At 36.3% G+C, this 17,393-nt stretch overlaps 1 protein-coding gene across 2 annotated transcripts; it reads left to right on the plus strand.

Moving 5' to 3' along the window:
* Positions 1–6,099: 6,099 nt before the first annotated feature.
* LOC110610181 lies at positions 6,100–13,878 on the plus strand. 2 transcript variants are annotated; one of them, XM_021750063.2, is made up of 3 exons: positions 6,100–6,260; positions 6,341–6,538; positions 13,509–13,878. In XM_021750063.2, exons 1-3 carry the CDS (start codon positions 6,105–6,107, stop codon positions 13,683–13,685), a joined length of 531 nt encoding a protein of 176 aa, XP_021605755.2. In that variant the 5' UTR covers positions 6,100–6,104; the 3' UTR covers positions 13,686–13,878. The 2 variants fall into 2 exon arrangements, with proteins under 2 accessions (XP_021605755.2, XP_021605756.2); XM_021750064.2 differs by having other exon boundaries at positions 6,101–6,257.
* The last annotated feature ends 3,515 nt before the right edge of the window (positions 13,879–17,393 follow it).

Raw genomic sequence — 17,393 nt, forward strand, 5'->3', positions numbered from 1 at the left:
CTCTTCTGCAGTCCATACGCACGCCACTTGCCTTCTAAAGGCCAAGGCGCGCATCATTCCTCTTTTGAAGCACCAAACGCGATTCTTTCCTTTTGAGATGCAACTTGGGCAGCAAGCACCTCTTGGGTAGCCTCTTGGGCAGCATGGAGACCTAGGGCAATACTTTCAACTATAAAAAGACACATAAGGAGCCTCCACACAGTTTTTACACACCACCTTGGAGACACCTGCGAAATTCACATCTCTTCTTCTACCTTTCTTCTTTTCTTTATTTTTTATTTTTGTTTCAGCCATGAGAGGCTGAAATCTTTTATTCTAGTTGAAGATTAGGTGATGCTTTAGTTGTTTTATGGATTGGGAGACTTGATCAAACATTGTTTATCTTTTGTTATTCAATATTCATACAATCTCATGCTTAATTCCATTGTTGCTTTGTTGTTTTAATCAATATAGCCAATTGATTCTTGATTGCAAGGTAATAATATGTTAGTTTGGGTGATTTAAGTCCGTAATTGCTTGGATTATTCAAACATAAGAACACTTGATGTAAAAACCAAGGAAATTGTATGATCTAGCAACATCTCATGCGTTTGAGTAGTTAGGATTGGATCTCTCTCTTTCTTCATGCAATTAACAATTGTTTGATGCCTAAGGCCCAAGGACGTTCCTTGGCAATTTGTTAATTAGTAATTAATTAGAGGACGTTCCCTAATTGGTTTAATTATAAGGAGAGACATGGTGGTGAGAAGCGTCTTCCATCTCCATAACTAATCTATTGAATCAATCAAAAGAAATTAAGTGTCAATGATCAATCCCAACAACTGAAGTGGATCCAATTCTTCAACTAGAGCTTTCTTATTATTTATTTCTCTTTTATTTTATTATTCGCTTATTTTAATTGCTTTCAGTAGTTTGTTAATCAAATCAATCTCAAACCCCCCCCATTTTACTTTTACTGCAATTTATTTTTATTCTGCTTTCAGTTTTATCTCGTTATATCTCATTTCAGTTTATTTTGCTTTCCGTTTATTTTTCTTTCAGTTTTATCTCGTTTCAGTTTATCTCATTTTCGGTTTTCTTCTTTTTTTTTCAGTTTATTTTTGTTTCAGTTTATATTATTGGTCTTGATAAGGAAAACAGGTAAGTTCTCAATTCCCTATGGATTCAATCCTTTCACCACTATCTGCAGTTGTAAATTGTTAATAACCAGAAAGGTTATTTTTGACCGGCTTCGACAACCGCGAGTCAAGATCCTAATTAGGCTTAATTATAAGGATTTTATTCTTATTGTAAATATTCTTAATTTAGGTTGATTTTTTGTGTATAAATACTCAAACCTTGTAAAAATCAATTCAATTAGAATAGAATAAAAAATTTCTCCTAAAATTCTTCATGCTATAAGAGCCTTGCCACTTTAATTGGCATAGGTTTCAAATTTGTCACAAAAAGTTAGAGTTAACTAATAGGTCAAGCTTCTAGGTGACTATATCAAGGGAGGGGTTCGATACCACATGTATCGAAGGAAAGCCCATCAAATTTCCAGCCAATCCCCTGTGATGCGACCACGCTCCGAGCACGCGCATGTCCTCATGCACCGCCACAGCTTCTGCATCTCCTCCCACGCACCAGTGCATGAGCCTTCCTCCGGCATCCTTTTTTCATTGTTGCTCCTTTTCGGCATGTTGCGCCTCTGACCGACCCTGTTCCTTGACCGGATTCTCCTTTGGGTGGTGTTTTAACAATAACTTGGTTATTTTTACCTTTTTGTGTTGCTGGTTCCTTTTTACCTTTAAAATATCAGATAAGAAATGCACTAATGGAGGTGATGTACATGTTTTACATTCTGTCTCTATAAAAGGGCACAGTTAGAATAGCCGATGGCTTTTTTATTCCTGTCTCTGGAACCAGATCGATTGTTTGTACTTTCAATATTAAGCTATCCTCTGCTCTCCATGTTCCTCATTTTTTTGTTAATCTTTTATCTGTCAGTGCTCTTACCAAATCTCTTAACTGTAAAATTGAGTTTTTTCCTGATCATTGTGCTATTCAGGACCTTTAAATTGGAAAAAGGATTGGCTATGGTAGACTGCACGATGGCTTATATATATTGGAAGGGAATCTAAGTTTGGATTCACCTCGTGCTCTTTTTGGAAGAAATCAGGATGTCAACCGAGAAATCATACAGTGACATCGACGATTAGGACACATATTCTTCTTTGTTTTAGAGAAACTTTATCATGATTTATTTTCTAAGGCTCAATATGGTTCTTTAGTTTGTAATGCTTGTGAGTACACTAAGCATACAAGAACCTCTTATTCCTTCAGTAATAATAGGAGTACGATTCTTTTTGTGACCATCCATTCTGACGTTTGGGGACCTACTCAAACAGTCTCACTATCTGGTAATCATTGGTTTATTACTTTTATTGATTGCTGCACTCGTATGACTTAGGTTTATTTGATAAAGGCAAAGAGTGATATATTTTCTTGCTTTCAATCTTTTCACAAGATGATTTGTACTCAATTTGATACTAGGATAAAAGTTTTGAGAACTGATAATGGCACAGAGTACATGGATGGACTTTTTCTGCTTATTTGGAGTCTAATAGGATACTGCATCAAACTAATTGTCCTTACACTAGTACCCAAAATGATGTTGTTGAAAGAAAAAATAGACACTTGTTGGAAGTAGCCCGATCTCTCCTTTTCACTATGAACCTTCCAAAAACCTATTGGGAAGATACAGTCTTAGCCGCAATTTATCTCATTAATGAAATATCTCTCAAAACTCGTACTTTTAAAAGCCTTTTAGAGGTGCTACAAGGGAAAAATATTTATACCGTTCCACCAAAGGTGTTTGGATGCACGTGTTTTGTTCATACTAGGATAGGTGGGAAGCTCAATACTATGTGATTAGGAAAAGATAATAATTGGACATTTGGATAAACCAGATTTAAGAAGATACTCAAGAAGAGACATAATAGAAGCAAAAAAAGCCATTGTACAGTCTACTCAGTGTCATGAATCTTCCTCTTCTCCATCTGGTGAGTCATCCCTATCTTGAGCCCATTGATGATTTAGATAAACCAATTTCTTAAAGAAAAAGAGTTATGTCTTGCACAAAGCACTCTATTTCTAACTTTCTCTCTGATGATTCTTTGTCTCCATCCTATAGAGTCTTTGCCTTGTCTATTTCCTCTATGTCTATCCCACAGGATTGAAAGGAAACTCTCAAAGATTCTAATTGGAAGGGAGCAATGATTGAAAAAATAAAATGCCTGGCTAAAAATGAGATATGGGAGTTGATGTTTGTTCGACTTGAAAAAAACCAGTTGGCTGTAAATAAGTGTTCACTGTGAAATACAAAGCAGATGGATCAATTGAAAAATTCAAGGCTAGACTAGTTGTAGGGATACACTCAAACCTATGGAGTGGATTACCAGGAGACATTTGCCATTGTTGCCAAAATAAACTCAATCAGAGTATTGCTATCTTGCGTTGCCAATCTTGATTGGGACCTACAACAATTTGATATACAAAATGTATTCCTCCACGGAGACTTGGAGAAGGAAGTGTATATAGAAATCTCTCTTGGATTTACTGATAAAAAAAATACAAGAAAATGTGTGCAGGCTAAAGAAGGCTTTATATAGGTTGAAGCAGTCACCTAGAGCTTGGTTTGATTGATTCAACAAAGCTACGATTTTCTTTGGCTATCAATAGAGCAATATTGACTATACTCTATTTATCTAACATCACAAGGGTAAAATTAATCTTCTCATAGTCTATATTGATAATATAGTAGTGACAGGTGATGACACTAAAGAGACGACTCGACTGAAAAAAACTTTTGGCTCAGGAGTTTGAAATTAAAGATTTAGGAAAACTTTAATATTTCTTGGGAATCGAGGTTGTTAGATCAAAGAAGGAAATCTTTATTTCTCAAAGAAGGAAATCTTTATTTCTCAAAGAAGGAAATCTTTATTTCTCAAAGAAGGAAATCTTTATTTTTCAAAGAAAATACATTCTAGATCTTTTGAAAGAAACTGGTATGTTAAGTTGCAAACCAGCAGAAACTTCCATTAAGAGCAATCACAAGCTACAAGCAGGGATTGGTGAATAAGTGGATATTGGCAGATATCAGAGGTTGGTAGGAAGATTGATTTATCTTTCACATACTCAACCAGACATAACATACACAGTCAGCTTAGTTAATCAGTTTATGCATGATTCTCGTGAGTCTCACATGTAAACTGTCTTTTACATTTTGCGATACTTAAAATCTGCTTCTAAAAAAGGTCTCATATTCTCTAAATACGGTTATCTCCGCATATATGCATTCACAAATGCAGATTGGGCTGGATCTCTTGATGATAGGAGGTCGGCTAATGGTTACTGCACATTTATAGGAGGAAACCTTATCACTTAGAGAAGTAAAAAGCAAAGTGTTATTACTCGATCAAGTATTGAGGCAGAGTATAGAGCGATAGCACAAGGTGTTTGTGAACTCCTATGGTTGCAAATATTGTTGGAGGGATTGAAACTGTTGGAGAGGGACAAACTCCTCTTATACTGTGACAACAAAATTGTCATCAGTATAGCTCACAATCCAGTTCAACATGACCGAATGAAGTACATAGAAATTGATCGACACTTCATTAAAGAGAAGTTAATAAATGATGTTGTGAGATTAGATCATGTCACTTCCGATGAATAGCTAGCTGATGTGTTTTACAAAGGGTTCAGTAACAAGATCTATCACACCTTGGTTTGCAAGTTGGGCATGTGTCGTATCTATGTACCAGCTTGAGAGGGAGTGTTGACCAACATAAAAGGTTCCTAATTAAGAGAATTCAAATCATTGGGATCCTAATTAGGGTTGATTGTAGGGATTTTATTCTTATTGTAAATATTCCTAATTTAGGTTGATTTTTTATGTATAAATACTCAAATCTTGTAAAGACTAATTCAATTGGAATAGAATTAAAATTTCTCCTAAAATTCTTCACCAACAATCAATTTCCATAACAACAAGAAGCGATACCACATGAAAATCAAAAGATTTTGCTATGAAACTACCCAAAATATAGTTTTTTACACGGCTATATTCATATCCATAAGCAACAACGTATCTTCAATATCATTAATAATAATAATAATAATAATAATAATAATAATAATAATAATAATAAAAGATTTTCATTAATAGTTCATTCCATGAACTTTTACAGAATAAAAAACAATCTTTGGAATAAAACTACTGAATTGTAGCTGTATAATTTATTTCCTAGAAAATAATTCAATTTTCTTTTTCTTTTGCCTCAAAATGCAAATATAAATACTCTAGGAACTGTATGAGATAGTATAAAGAGGAGAGCAACCAAACATGTCTCCTCGAAAATGAAGATAAGAAAGTCGAAGAGTGAACAATGGAGTACCAACCAGTTGAAATTAAATGGGTGAGATGATAAATATCATGTTTCTTCCCTTTCCACCATCGCAACCATCATCACCATCACTATCACCTTTGCTACCCATCATCACCACTGCGGCCACCACCGTTTCCACCAAAGCCGCCACCACCACCGTCTCCCTTCACCTTGCCACTACCAATACCATAGCTTACCTTATTTTAACGATTCTTCTATGTGGCGAGAGATAATATAGAGAGAAGTAAATGGAGAATATTTTTCTCTTCTTTTTAACAAATTTTACGATGGAATGACCTCTAATTCTGATGGAATAAAAATATAAGATTTTAAGTGTTCGGTTCTAAAAATAAAAGAATTGATCTATTAATTATGCTAAAATCTAAAAATTAAAATGTAATTTATATGTAATTTAATAAAAATAAATTTAAAATTTTTAAAATAAAAAAATATTTTTTATTGTTAAAAATTATATTTAATATATTAACACTTATTTAACTTTAAATTTAAAGTTATAGACCTATTTAATTAAAAAAAATTAAAATAGACTTATTTAGCTGCCATAAAAAGCATATTGTAGATTTGAAGTTTTTTTGTAATAGAAAAAATCAACATAGATGCGACTGGAGGATATAATTGTAATTTAAACATTCCCATTTCATTTGCAAAACACTGATGAAGGCAATAATTAGCCCATGCTGCGTTAAAAAAATATTTTGCCTATTTTTTCAGGTCCCTAACACGCTCAGCACGCAGAGGAGGAAGAGAGGAAGAAGACTAGTGAGGAGGAAGAAAATGGTGGTTTCTGTCAATAATCCCTCATGCAGCGTGGTAAAGATGCCAATTTCCTCCCACTTTCAGTATGATGCTTTTTGTAAATAGTCTAATTTGTTTGACTAGAAATTTTGTAGTGGAATTTGAATTTGAAGAAGCTGCCGAGAGAAAACCATTTATCCAGATGGTCATCTACGTCTTCTTGGCTGAATGTCAAAAAAAGTGGAGGCTTAATGCGTTTTGATATCATTAACAGACAGCCATCTACTGTTCAGGTTAAAGCTTCGTGCTTATTCAACCCCACCGATCAACCCATCGTCAAAGAAGCTCTTAAGGTAGTTCCTGTTCATTTCTCTTAATCTTTCATCGATTTAATTGCAAGCTTTAGTTTTCGATTCACATATGATCTGGGTTTGATTTTATTTTTGATTTAGGTAATTGCTTAATGATTTTTGTTTTCTTTTTTTTTTTTTTTTTTTTTTTTTTTTTTTTAAGTCAGAAAATATTATTTGATTTTCAAATTTTACGTTGTGGGTTTTGAATAAGATATTATGAAAAAAATTCTTAAGTGACAATGGAAAACTGATTTCTTGTCTGAAGTTTGTGGATTTTTTAGCATACCAGTATTTCAAGTGGATGATAGCTTTGGTGTTATTTCATAATCCAGAATATTATCAACTGAAAAGTTACGTGGTCTCTACATATGGTCAGGCTCTATTGTTGGAAATCCTTAATAAGTTATTCTATTTGTTGTGTACAGAACTAGGTAATTGAATATAATATAAATTCCTGACTTTTTTTTTGCTCAAAAAATTCCTGACTTCAATATGAATGACCAGGTGTTGTAGAATCAGGGGAACAAAGGGGACTAATGGGTGAGAACAAATTCTCAATTGGTAGAGACACAATCTCAATTTATTAGGTCAGAGCAATTATTGATCATATAAAAAAATTTATCAAATATGTAGAGGCCTAGGCCTGTACTCTGTACAATTTGAAACCGGCTATTAATTGATAATAGATTAGGATTAGAAATTCCTAAAACAATTCTTAATAGGAATGCTGAATCATAAATGACACAAAATTCTTAATTAAATAAAGCTGTACTTTCTATCTCTCTTCCTGGAATAAGTAGTCCTAAAATCCCTGGTTTTCCACCTTAAAGTAATCACAAGTATTTGCCTTTGGGAAATATTAAATGAAAAGCATCCTCCATTTTTCATTGCATTTTATTAACAACTTTTACTTTTAGTAGGATATGGAATTTTGCTGAAGCTAGACAGACACCATATCTAATTGCAAAGTGCAGATGCTGTTTTTGCAGACACAAACTCTTATTTCTTAACATTTGATTGAGTTATACCCACCTGCATTTTTCCCCCTCTTCTCAGTTTATGGTTTGAGAGAGTATATTGGCATGTTCTGCTTATTTGTGGTAAATGAAAATAAAATTTTATGAATTGAACAAACTTCCTTTTGGCTCATTTGGGTGAAGGATAGCTGGACAAACTATAGATGAACAAAACATCCTTGTTATTACCAATTGGCACAATTAGGAAAAATAGATAATAGAGAATTGATTCAAAACGAGTTATATTTAAAGTTATACATTGCAAAAGCTAAGCTATTGGAGGAAAGTATTGAAAAGCCTTTTGAAGGAGATGCCTCTATGAGTTTAGAATGATTTGTTTAGTAAAATTGTTTTATTGGCTTTCGGCTTTTCTCCTTTGGCAATTATGCATTCCACCTCCCCACATACGTACCGCCTTTCTACTTATTTTTTTTATTGTTTAGGGCCCGTTTTGGAACTTATTTTCCTTTTGTTTTCCTTTTTTTTAAGGAGAAGAAAAAAATTTTCCATTAGTTCCACTATATTTTCTTTCTTTAACTCTTCTTGCTATCTTATTAAAAATTTTGCAGCATAATCTGGAAACAAAGTGTAGTTTGTTTTGTCTACAGTTTCAAAGTCAATGCCATTTTTCTTTAAAGCCAGAACTCCTCTCTCTGCTTATTATTATCTTGCTTTTTTCCTTGTCCCTTCTTTCTAGTTTTTCATTTTCTCCAATACTGTCTCTATCAAGGTCTTTTATTGATGTAGGGTAGGGAGTTGGCAGCATTTAATAGAGTTAAAATTTGGGAAACCTTTTGAAAAAGTAAGAATGATGGGAAATTTGAATGGAAAAGAAATTTGGGATTTAGAGAGTTGGAATATCAAATTATCAATTGAGTACTGTAGCAGCAAAGTAAAGGAGAGAAGTAGAGCAGAGGGAAAGAAGGGGAAGGAGAAAAAAGAAAGGAAAGAGAAGACTAGACACAAAGAATTCCAAATCATATACTTAGTTTTCATTATTTATATAAGGAGAATAACATTTTATGTAAAAATTTATGGATTTAATGGCTCAAGATTACGAATTCCGAAGTAGGAAAAACTCTACAATTATAATAAAAATAAAGTAACCTGTACCAAATAGGAAGTAACTGGTTCCTTAAACATCAAATATGCTAACTACCAAGTAATACATATTGTTAGAACAAAAAAGGAAAAATCTCTGTGGGTTTCCAAAGAGGATAATGTTTTCTCAAGCATGATAGAGCTGCTACATCAATTCTCCCACTCATGGAAAATCTCACACTTATCAAGTTTGGAGCAAAACTTAATAATCTCTGTCAACAGGTGGCATGCTTGATTAGAAATGTTATAGCATTTTTTGTCAACAAATCCTATGTGTTTGATAGGCATCATTCTGCACCTTCTTATCAAATATCCTAGGATAACCGAAAAGATCTTTTGAAGCTTTAAGAGGAAGGGTACCACGTTTTGCCTCTTCAACCAGCAGCAAACTGAATAAGTTATCAAGCATCTTGTTTGAATCTTCAAATTAGTGCATTCAGCTAGGCCACTTTGTAAGGGTGAGGTTGAGGCTTTGTAGTTATTAAAGGTGTAAAGGGCTGTTGGAGCCTAGTTGCAAGCTTGCCTGAGTGACTTGAGACACAAAAGCAATTATATTAGGGAAGGATTGAGGTGGGTATATCTTGGAATTAGAAGTGCCAGCCATTGACAACTCCAGGTGCTGTGGTCCGGCAAGTTTGCAGTGTCGGACACGGTATTTCTGGTGACTTTATGGCACATTGACACTGGATTCTGGTAAATTGGAAAGTTTCAAGTTTGATGGTATCTTTTTTGGATGAAAGTTCTTGACAAAGATGGAAATTAGGAAGGCATGAAACTTGAGGGCCTTGTGCCTGAAAGAAGGCATGGTGGCTCTTTTGTTGCCAATGTAAAAAATGTTTTCTGTTATTGTTCTCTGGATTGTAACCAAAGTTGAAGAGACGAACATACTAAGTCTGACTATCTAGCCTTCACCTGAAAAGTCACTGCCTTCAATTTGTAGCTAATCAACCCTTTCAGATGTGTTCCTTCTATTAGTTTATTATTCTATTAGGGTATGATATTGAGTTTCCAAATACCTCAAATGAAAGAACTCAATGAATCAATAGAAGTTGCAAGAAAGAAATTTGAATTCTTCCAATGCCATCTCCTTTGCACACTTATTCTGCTTGTGGAGTGTGGCTTGGCAATCTTTCTTAGTTTCTTTTCCACTCCACTTCAATTTGAATATCATCACTCGTGGTATTTAATCAACAAGCAGTTAATACCATTTACAGTATGTAGCAATCATGATGTCATCCTATGTATAATTTGATTGCATAACAAACTATAAAACTGACTTGGTTATTCCTGCAATGACGTTCTACATACACAAATCGGTAATGTACTGTTGCTGCTTGTAATTGAGAGTCATAAATTGTTGGATCATTATTTCTTTCATGTCTTCCCACCCCAGCTTATCCAAAGCCATATGTATTCTAAAGTTCTTGCATTTTAATCCATCAAATTTTTGTCATTCTCTCAAGCTTAGCCTCGCAAAATATGATGTGCACAACACATCACATATTGCAAACCAATGAAAATAACATGCTAAACTATGCAACTATCTTTTGAATATCTGGATTACAATATCCATGAGATCTAATTATTTTTAACCTGAAACCACTCTAGAAATCATTTTGGCCTCCTTTATTAGAAGAAACTTCTTGATGAGGGTGGTAAGGTTAGTCATTACCTTTCAGGCTAGGACCAGAACAGCGGTGCAGCTGCTGTGGATTAAGTTAATAAAGTAGGATCCTTCCATTTGCAACTGAGGCACATTGGGGAAACTGATTGGTGCCTTGGGCAGAATTTGAAGCAGCTTTTGAACTTTCCAACTTTTGAATGCAGCTGTTTCAGTTGGTTGTTTTTGTCATGGTTAATTGTGACTAATATGTCCTAAGCTTTATTCATCTCCTCATAGTAGTATGATTGTATTCATTGTTTGCATCTTTTCCACCAGCTATTTTTAACTCTACTCTTGAGTCTCATGGTCTGGAGAAAAAAAATCTCCAATTTTGACCCAAATATTTCAAATCTAGAGTGAAGTGCACCAACTTAATGTGTCAAGCTCTCTTGTTGACCCGTTGTATAGCAAGCTTTTTCTTTTAAACACTTTCCTGGGAAGTGATTGAATGAAACATGCTTCGTGATTTTGTTCCTAGGAAATGGGAGGAAAGATGGTTTCATGAAGGAAAATGCTTTCAGTTAAAAAGGAGCTTTTTTAGATAACCAGCTATAAAAAATAGAGAATTATCGTTTTTAGGAAAAGGGGAACAAAAATAATAATAAAGTACTCTTAGAATTAGATTACGGAGTGCTGTTTTTTTCCTTCTCCTTTTCCTCATCCTATGTGATTCTGGCTTCCTTTGTACTTGGATTACATAATCACAGATCCAAGACGTACTCCTTGGAACTAAAGTTTAGGGCTTTGCCTGATTATAAATTCTTAATAAAGCAGTCATCTTCTTCATGCATAATGTTTATAGCTTTTGTTCACATTTTCCGTCGAAGCTTTTGCACATCAGGTTAGCTTGTATTGCCTCTTGTAAATGTAGGGAGAAATTACATATATGGTATTATGTGGTTTGATGCCTTTGTCAAGAAACATTAAGAATTTACAGTGCATCATCACCCTTTAACAAGATTAGGGCTCTTTAATGCCCTCTGTTTGTTTTGTTCAGCTGGCTCTTCCTCATCTCTCCACATTTCTCCTCATGATACCACACTATCTGCAAGCCAAATATTCTTTGCCCTTGTGTTGCCCACCCAGTCACTTCCCTTTCTCTTAATGGCTCTTCTCAACCGTCTCTTGTTTTCATTGATGGAAGGAGCTATCAATATGTTGGAGTCAGTGGCTAGATATTTAGGGGCAATGGAGGAGAATGAGCTGGACATTTGATACAAAGCTTTTTGAGTAATAAATAAAATGGTGTGTACGGAGTTAGTGATATGGGGAGTTTTGATGATTAGCAAAATGGAGCATTGCGTATGGCAGTCCATGGCTGTGGCGCAGAGAATCAGTTATCTTTTTTTACTTTTATTCTTATTTCTTCTTCCTTCCAAATGTACAGGCCATTCCAGCTGTTACAGCTGGCTAGTTAGTTGCTGGCATTTTGGAATATCACAGAATTCTAGAATTCTGTTATTGCCACAATACACAAGCTTCATTGTAACAAATTGTATTCATTTTGGAATTCTATCAGTACAAAATATCTCTGAGGAGAGATTTGGCCCTGGTTCAGTATTCTTCCATTTCATTTTTTTTTTCTCATTCTTGCATCAACATTGAAGGGAGATTAATTGGGATTTTGAGAGAGACAATTAGGTTGCTACACACAGAGGAGAAAGGTCTAACTAGTATTTATATGGGATTACTTACTAAAGATTGAAGAATTTAGTATACCAGATGAGCCATTGTATGATATGAGAATGATTCATTGCTTTTCGTTGCCTCTGCACAAGTGCACATATTAGAGATGAAAAGAAAATAGCAATTCTGGGGGATGATATATAGCCTTCTTTTTGTTCCCTCTCAGCAGCATATTCTCATCTTCTATTTTCTTAGTTGCTGCTGATGCTAGATTTTGCAAAGAAACATGTTAACTCTTCATTGGAGTATTTAAATTTGCTGATCTATTGATGCGGAGAACCTGGAATTAATCTTATTTTTGGTTCTATTTTTTCTTGATGGAGTTGTGAACTTTTGATTTATCAATTGGACCACATTTGGAGAGAGGATTGCTTGCCAGGGTTTTGAAAGAGTGCAACATTGATTGAAGTATGACCATAAAGTGTGTGATTAAATGCATAAGAACATGTTTTTGGAGATAGGATTGCTTGCCAGGGGTTTGAAAGAGTGCAACATTGATTGAAGTACGACCATAAGTGTGTGATTAAATGCATAAGGACATGTTTTCTTGGATGGACTTGATTGTTGTTGCAAATAATCACAAACTGATGAATGTTTGAAATCCCAGTATCTGAGGACACCATTACTCCTCTTGCGGCCATTCGTTTTTCTTCAGCTGAGTGAATCCATTTCAAATATGTGCTAGAGCAAAATGAGATTTAAAAAATAATGGTGTTAGTGAGGATTCAACATCGGTGATAGAAAGTTTAGTGAGTGAAAGAAAGAAAAAATGCAGAAGAGTGGGGGAAGGCTCTGGAGTCTGGACAAAGCATGAGTGGGATGTGAAATGGAAAACCGGTTCCCTTTTTTTTTTTTTTTTTCCTTTCAAACCACAAGTTGAGGCTTTAGTGAAACTTTTTCTTGCGAAATTTTGTGGCTTCTATTATCGCACATGTTCCCCAAAATTATATTATCAGATGATAATAAGCAGAATTTCTCTTATTTTGGTGTTTCATTTGTGAGAATCAGAGGTCATCAAATCTGTGTTGTCTGTTGATATTAGCTTTGCATCTTTCAGAATTGGAAAAAGACAAGGTGCAGTTGCCATAAAGATAGGAGTTTTATGTCTGTAGTCTTGGTCACAAAAGTTTCACTGCAGTGTGAATAATTTGCTCGGAAATGTACATTTCATATTCGTGGTGGTTCTTCCCTTCATTTTTCATATCATTGAGCTTAGTTCACAAATTCGTAGTGAGCTTTTGCTTTCATACTTCTAGTTGAAACTTGTTTACTTGAGTGACAAGTTTTCTTCATGAAGTGCTAGTGTGTGTTTTTTTTTTTTTTCATTGCAGAATCACAAAATATTTGTTATAAAAAGTTACATTTGCAATTTTATTGAGCATTCGTATGCAGCTTTCACCTTCACAATAGCATGTGTGACCTGGAATTGATTATGTTCTGATGATGATCCGTGTTACCGAGTGCACTGTTGTTCCTGATATTAGCATGTTTGATTCGTCTTTAGGAGCCAGTTGCTTTCCTGGGTGGGATGTTTGCAGGGTTTCTGAGGCTTGATTTGGATGATGAACCGCTTAAAGAATGGGTTACAAGGACTGTTGATGCCTCTGGCATTGCTATAGAAGATACAGATGGTGAAGGATCTAAACCAGAAGAAATCCCACAACAGATAGAAATAGAATAATTGGTAACTTGTCTTCTCTTGTAATATAGAGAGCTGTTTGAAATATTTCAGGCTATTTGGTAAGACTTGATCAAAGGCGCAATGCAATGGCCAATGGGAATGAGCTTGATTCATTGCATTGATTGCATAAACAAAATATGTTGTAATATAGATGTTATCATTATTTGCGTTAATGTAATGTTTGTTGATAGCATATTTATTGAACCCGGGCTAAACCGGCCGGCCAGATAGATGAATTGGACTTGATACCAATCTGGTTTATAAATGAACGGAATAGGAAGTTGATTCGCTGCAGTTGACCCAGCGGTGGAGCCAGTGAACCGTTATGAACAGATTGGTTCAGTTGATGAATTTAAGACTTTGAACTAATTTTGTAATTATATATATATATATATATATATATATGATGTGATAATTGGTTTTTTGTATGAAAAAGGAGATGAATTTATGTCTTTTAAAAGTATTAAAAAAATGTTTATTAATCTATTTAACATTAATTATTTCATGTAAAATTTAAAATATGATTAAAATACATACAGAACATAATCAATGTTGAAAGTTTAATAGTTAAAATTTAATCAATTAGATCTATTTGTTTATATTCATAGGTGTTATAGTTAATTAATTCATATATATTTAATTAATTATAATGACTCAACTGTTGAATTATTGACCGTAAATGTAATACCCGGCCAGACTCCGGTATCGGAATTCTTACCGTCCGGTGGAATCTCGGATGTCGGAGATCTCTAGAAGGGTAGAATCATGTTTTACAAAAATGTTTTCATGTTTTTAATGGTTTTTAAGTATTAAACTAAATGAGTTTTTGCATGAAAATAGCATTGGAGGAAAACCCAGGTTCGGCCGCCGAAAGTCAAGTTCGGCCGCCGAACATGCATGCGTTTTGGAGGCACGTTAGGCCCCCGAAAGCATAAGTTAGGGAAGTTCAGGTTCGGCCGCCGAAAGTCAAGTTCAGCCGCCGAACATTGCATGGATGCGGAGGCACATTTGGCCCCCGAACGTGGCCTGGCCAGCCACCTATAAATGGGGCACTTAGCCAAAATGGGCGAGCTTTCTCCCATTTTCGGCCACAGCAAGCTTCCGACCTTCCCTTTGCAACTCTTGTGTTCTTCCTCCAAATCTCTTCCATTTTTCTTGAGTTTTAAGCTTGCATTAAAGGTTTTGAGCTTTTAAACCAAGTTTTGGAGCTTTGGGAACTCAGGAGCTCATTTTCGTGGATCTCCAAGTTTAGGTCGTCTCCCTCTCGATCTTCAAGAGGTAAGAGCCGATCTTAAGCTCCTCATGTGTTTTAAGTAAGTTTTAAGTGATTTTATGGGGTAGAATGGCATGTATAGGGTTGTATGAGTTTTTAAGCAAATGTTAGGTTTTATGTGATTTATGAACAATGTGGCATGTTTGAGTATGTTTGAAGTGTTGTAGTTGGGGCATTTGATGTTTTGAGACCCCTAGGAACTTGTATGCTTGATTTGGTTGAGATATATGCATGATTGGTGAGTTGGAGGCAAAAATGCACAAAGGAACCGAGTTTCTGCCCTTTGGCAGAAACCAGGTTCGGCAGCCGAAGGCACTTTCGGCCGCCGAACATGGCTGGGGAGGCAGGCCTTTCGGCTGCCGAAGTTGCCCCCGAAAAGAGACTTTCGTCTCTGTCTGGGACTTTCGGCCGCCGAAGGTGCCGCCGAACCTACCTGAGTTTCGTCTCTGTCCAGGACTTTCGGCCGCCGAAAGTGCCGCCGAAAGTGCCCTGTTCAGCCATTTCATGCATATTTTCATGTGATGTTTTCAGGACGTTTAGGGGGGTTTTTGGGGAATATATTAGAATTATGTTTATGTAAGTTTGGTCCCTCATTGGAGTCCACCTGTGTAGGTTCGGACCCGAGGAACCAAGGACCCCAGCAGTGAGCCAGCTGCTACAGAGTTTGTCAGAGTCGGCCAGAGGTGAGTGGAACTAAACTTAACCTTTTAAATTAAGAAATGAAATGCTTTTATCATGCTTCATGCATCATGATCATATTATAGGTTGTTTGCATTAGAATTCACGACTATGCCGCATTGTATTGTTGTGATAGATGATAGTGGATGGACATTAGGATGATTCATTAGCCTTCTATATACGAAGTCCTGTGGTGCCCATAATAGGGCCGGGCAATAACTCCGAGTACGAAGTCCTGTGGTGCCCATAATAGGGCCGGGCAATACGAAGTCCTGTGGTGCCCATAATAGGGCCGGGCATGGAGTTGAGGGATTTTTGAATCAGTCCATCCGTGGTGTGATTTATTTGTGCAGTGACGCATTTCATGATAGCATATTTTAAATATTCTTTTTATAGTTCTACTCACTAGGCATCTAGCTCACCCCTCTCCCCTAACCCCAGGTTTGCAGGTACGGGATAGATAGAGAAGGCAAGAAGAAAAAGTCATATGTATGTAATAGTTAGATTGTGGACATGACAATTGTATTATGATGAAATGTAAAAATATTCAGGATGTTATGTAATGAGGTCATTGAGGATAGAGTTGTGCTTGACCATAATATATTGTTAATCCCTTTTGTATATACATGATCTTATGTTATGATGTTTATGTAAACTAACTCAACACAGGTTGTTTTGCCTTTAAGGCTTGATGAGATCCCACAGAGGGACTATGTTATGTATATGTTCAGAGTATGCACAGGTTGAGTTAGTTGATGACAGTATGTATGAAGAAAAGTTTTAATTTTTATGCATGTTGTTGATCATGTATGGGATTATACAGGTTTACAGGTTATATGTTAGGCTTGCTACGGGTCCCGGCGGCCTTAAGTCGACCCGGATCCTAGCGCCGGTAGCGGTCCAATTTTCGGGGCGTTACAGAATGGTATCAGAGCCCTAGGTTCATAAGAATCGGACCTAGAGTGTCGGGCTCATAGATGTTATAGAAGGTCAAGCACAATAGGAAAGTCATGTCCACTAGGATAGGATGTTGAGTCCTGTCTTGCATGATGATGTGAAATGCCATGACTTTATGCATGTGCATTAATGATATGCTATGCTATGTGATGTATGCGATGAGGGTTCATGTGTGCCCACATGAACCATATGATGCTAATGTTTGCTTGTTATGAGCTGTTTTTCAGAGAATAGGATGAGAGGAACTCGTCGATCTGCGCGATTGACTGGAGTGCCACCTGAGGATGAGGGCACGAGCGCCCGTCCTCCTACATTGCCTAGGGCAATGTCTTGTAGAGCCAACAGAGAAAGGGTGTCAAGGGACCCTAGAAGGTCTTTTGATGCTAGCAGAAGGGGGACTGATAGAGGAGGAAGTTCTTCAGATGTGAGGGAGGTTACAGGAGAGGATCAGAGGAGGGATGGGAACTTGGATGTGAGCATGGAGGAAGAAGGGACAGGGGAATCTCAGGGAGGCGTTCAGGCCTCGGGGTATGGTTTTCCACCCCATTATCCACCCTTCCCACAGGGTTCAGGGTATCCGATGGGAGGTACATCGGATTACTCCAACTTTAACCCCTACCCTACCTACATGCCTTATCCACCTTTCTACCCACCATACACACAGTACCCAGCTTATCCACCCTCACCCTTCTATCCAAACCCGGCAAACCCCGTCTCGGGGAATGCTGCACCTCCACCTCCACCACCTACAGAACCAGCAGCCCCAGTTACTCAACCTCCTAGACCTAGCTCAGTTGATG

The sequence above is a fragment of the Manihot esculenta genome, chromosome 2 (genome assembly GCF_001659605.2).
Source record: "Manihot esculenta cultivar AM560-2 chromosome 2, M.esculenta_v8, whole genome shotgun sequence".
In the NCBI taxonomy this organism is placed as follows: domain Eukaryota; kingdom Viridiplantae; phylum Streptophyta; class Magnoliopsida; order Malpighiales; family Euphorbiaceae; genus Manihot; species Manihot esculenta.

What these genes read in the sequence shown, in the direction of transcription:
- LOC110610181 (XM_021750063.2), top strand. Translation starts at nt 6,105, where the DNA reads ATGAAGGCAATAATTAGCCCATGCTGCGTTAAAAAAATATTTTGCCTA. An exon ending in ATAATCCCTCATGCAGCGTG is followed by an intron (nt 6,261 to 6,340) that starts GTAAAGATGCCA and finishes GAAATTTTGTAG; the next exon opens with TGGAATTTGAATTTGAAGAA. An exon ending in TCGTCAAAGAAGCTCTTAAG is followed by an intron (nt 6,539 to 13,508) that starts GTAGTTCCTGTT and finishes ATTCGTCTTTAG; the next exon opens with GAGCCAGTTGCTTTCCTGGG.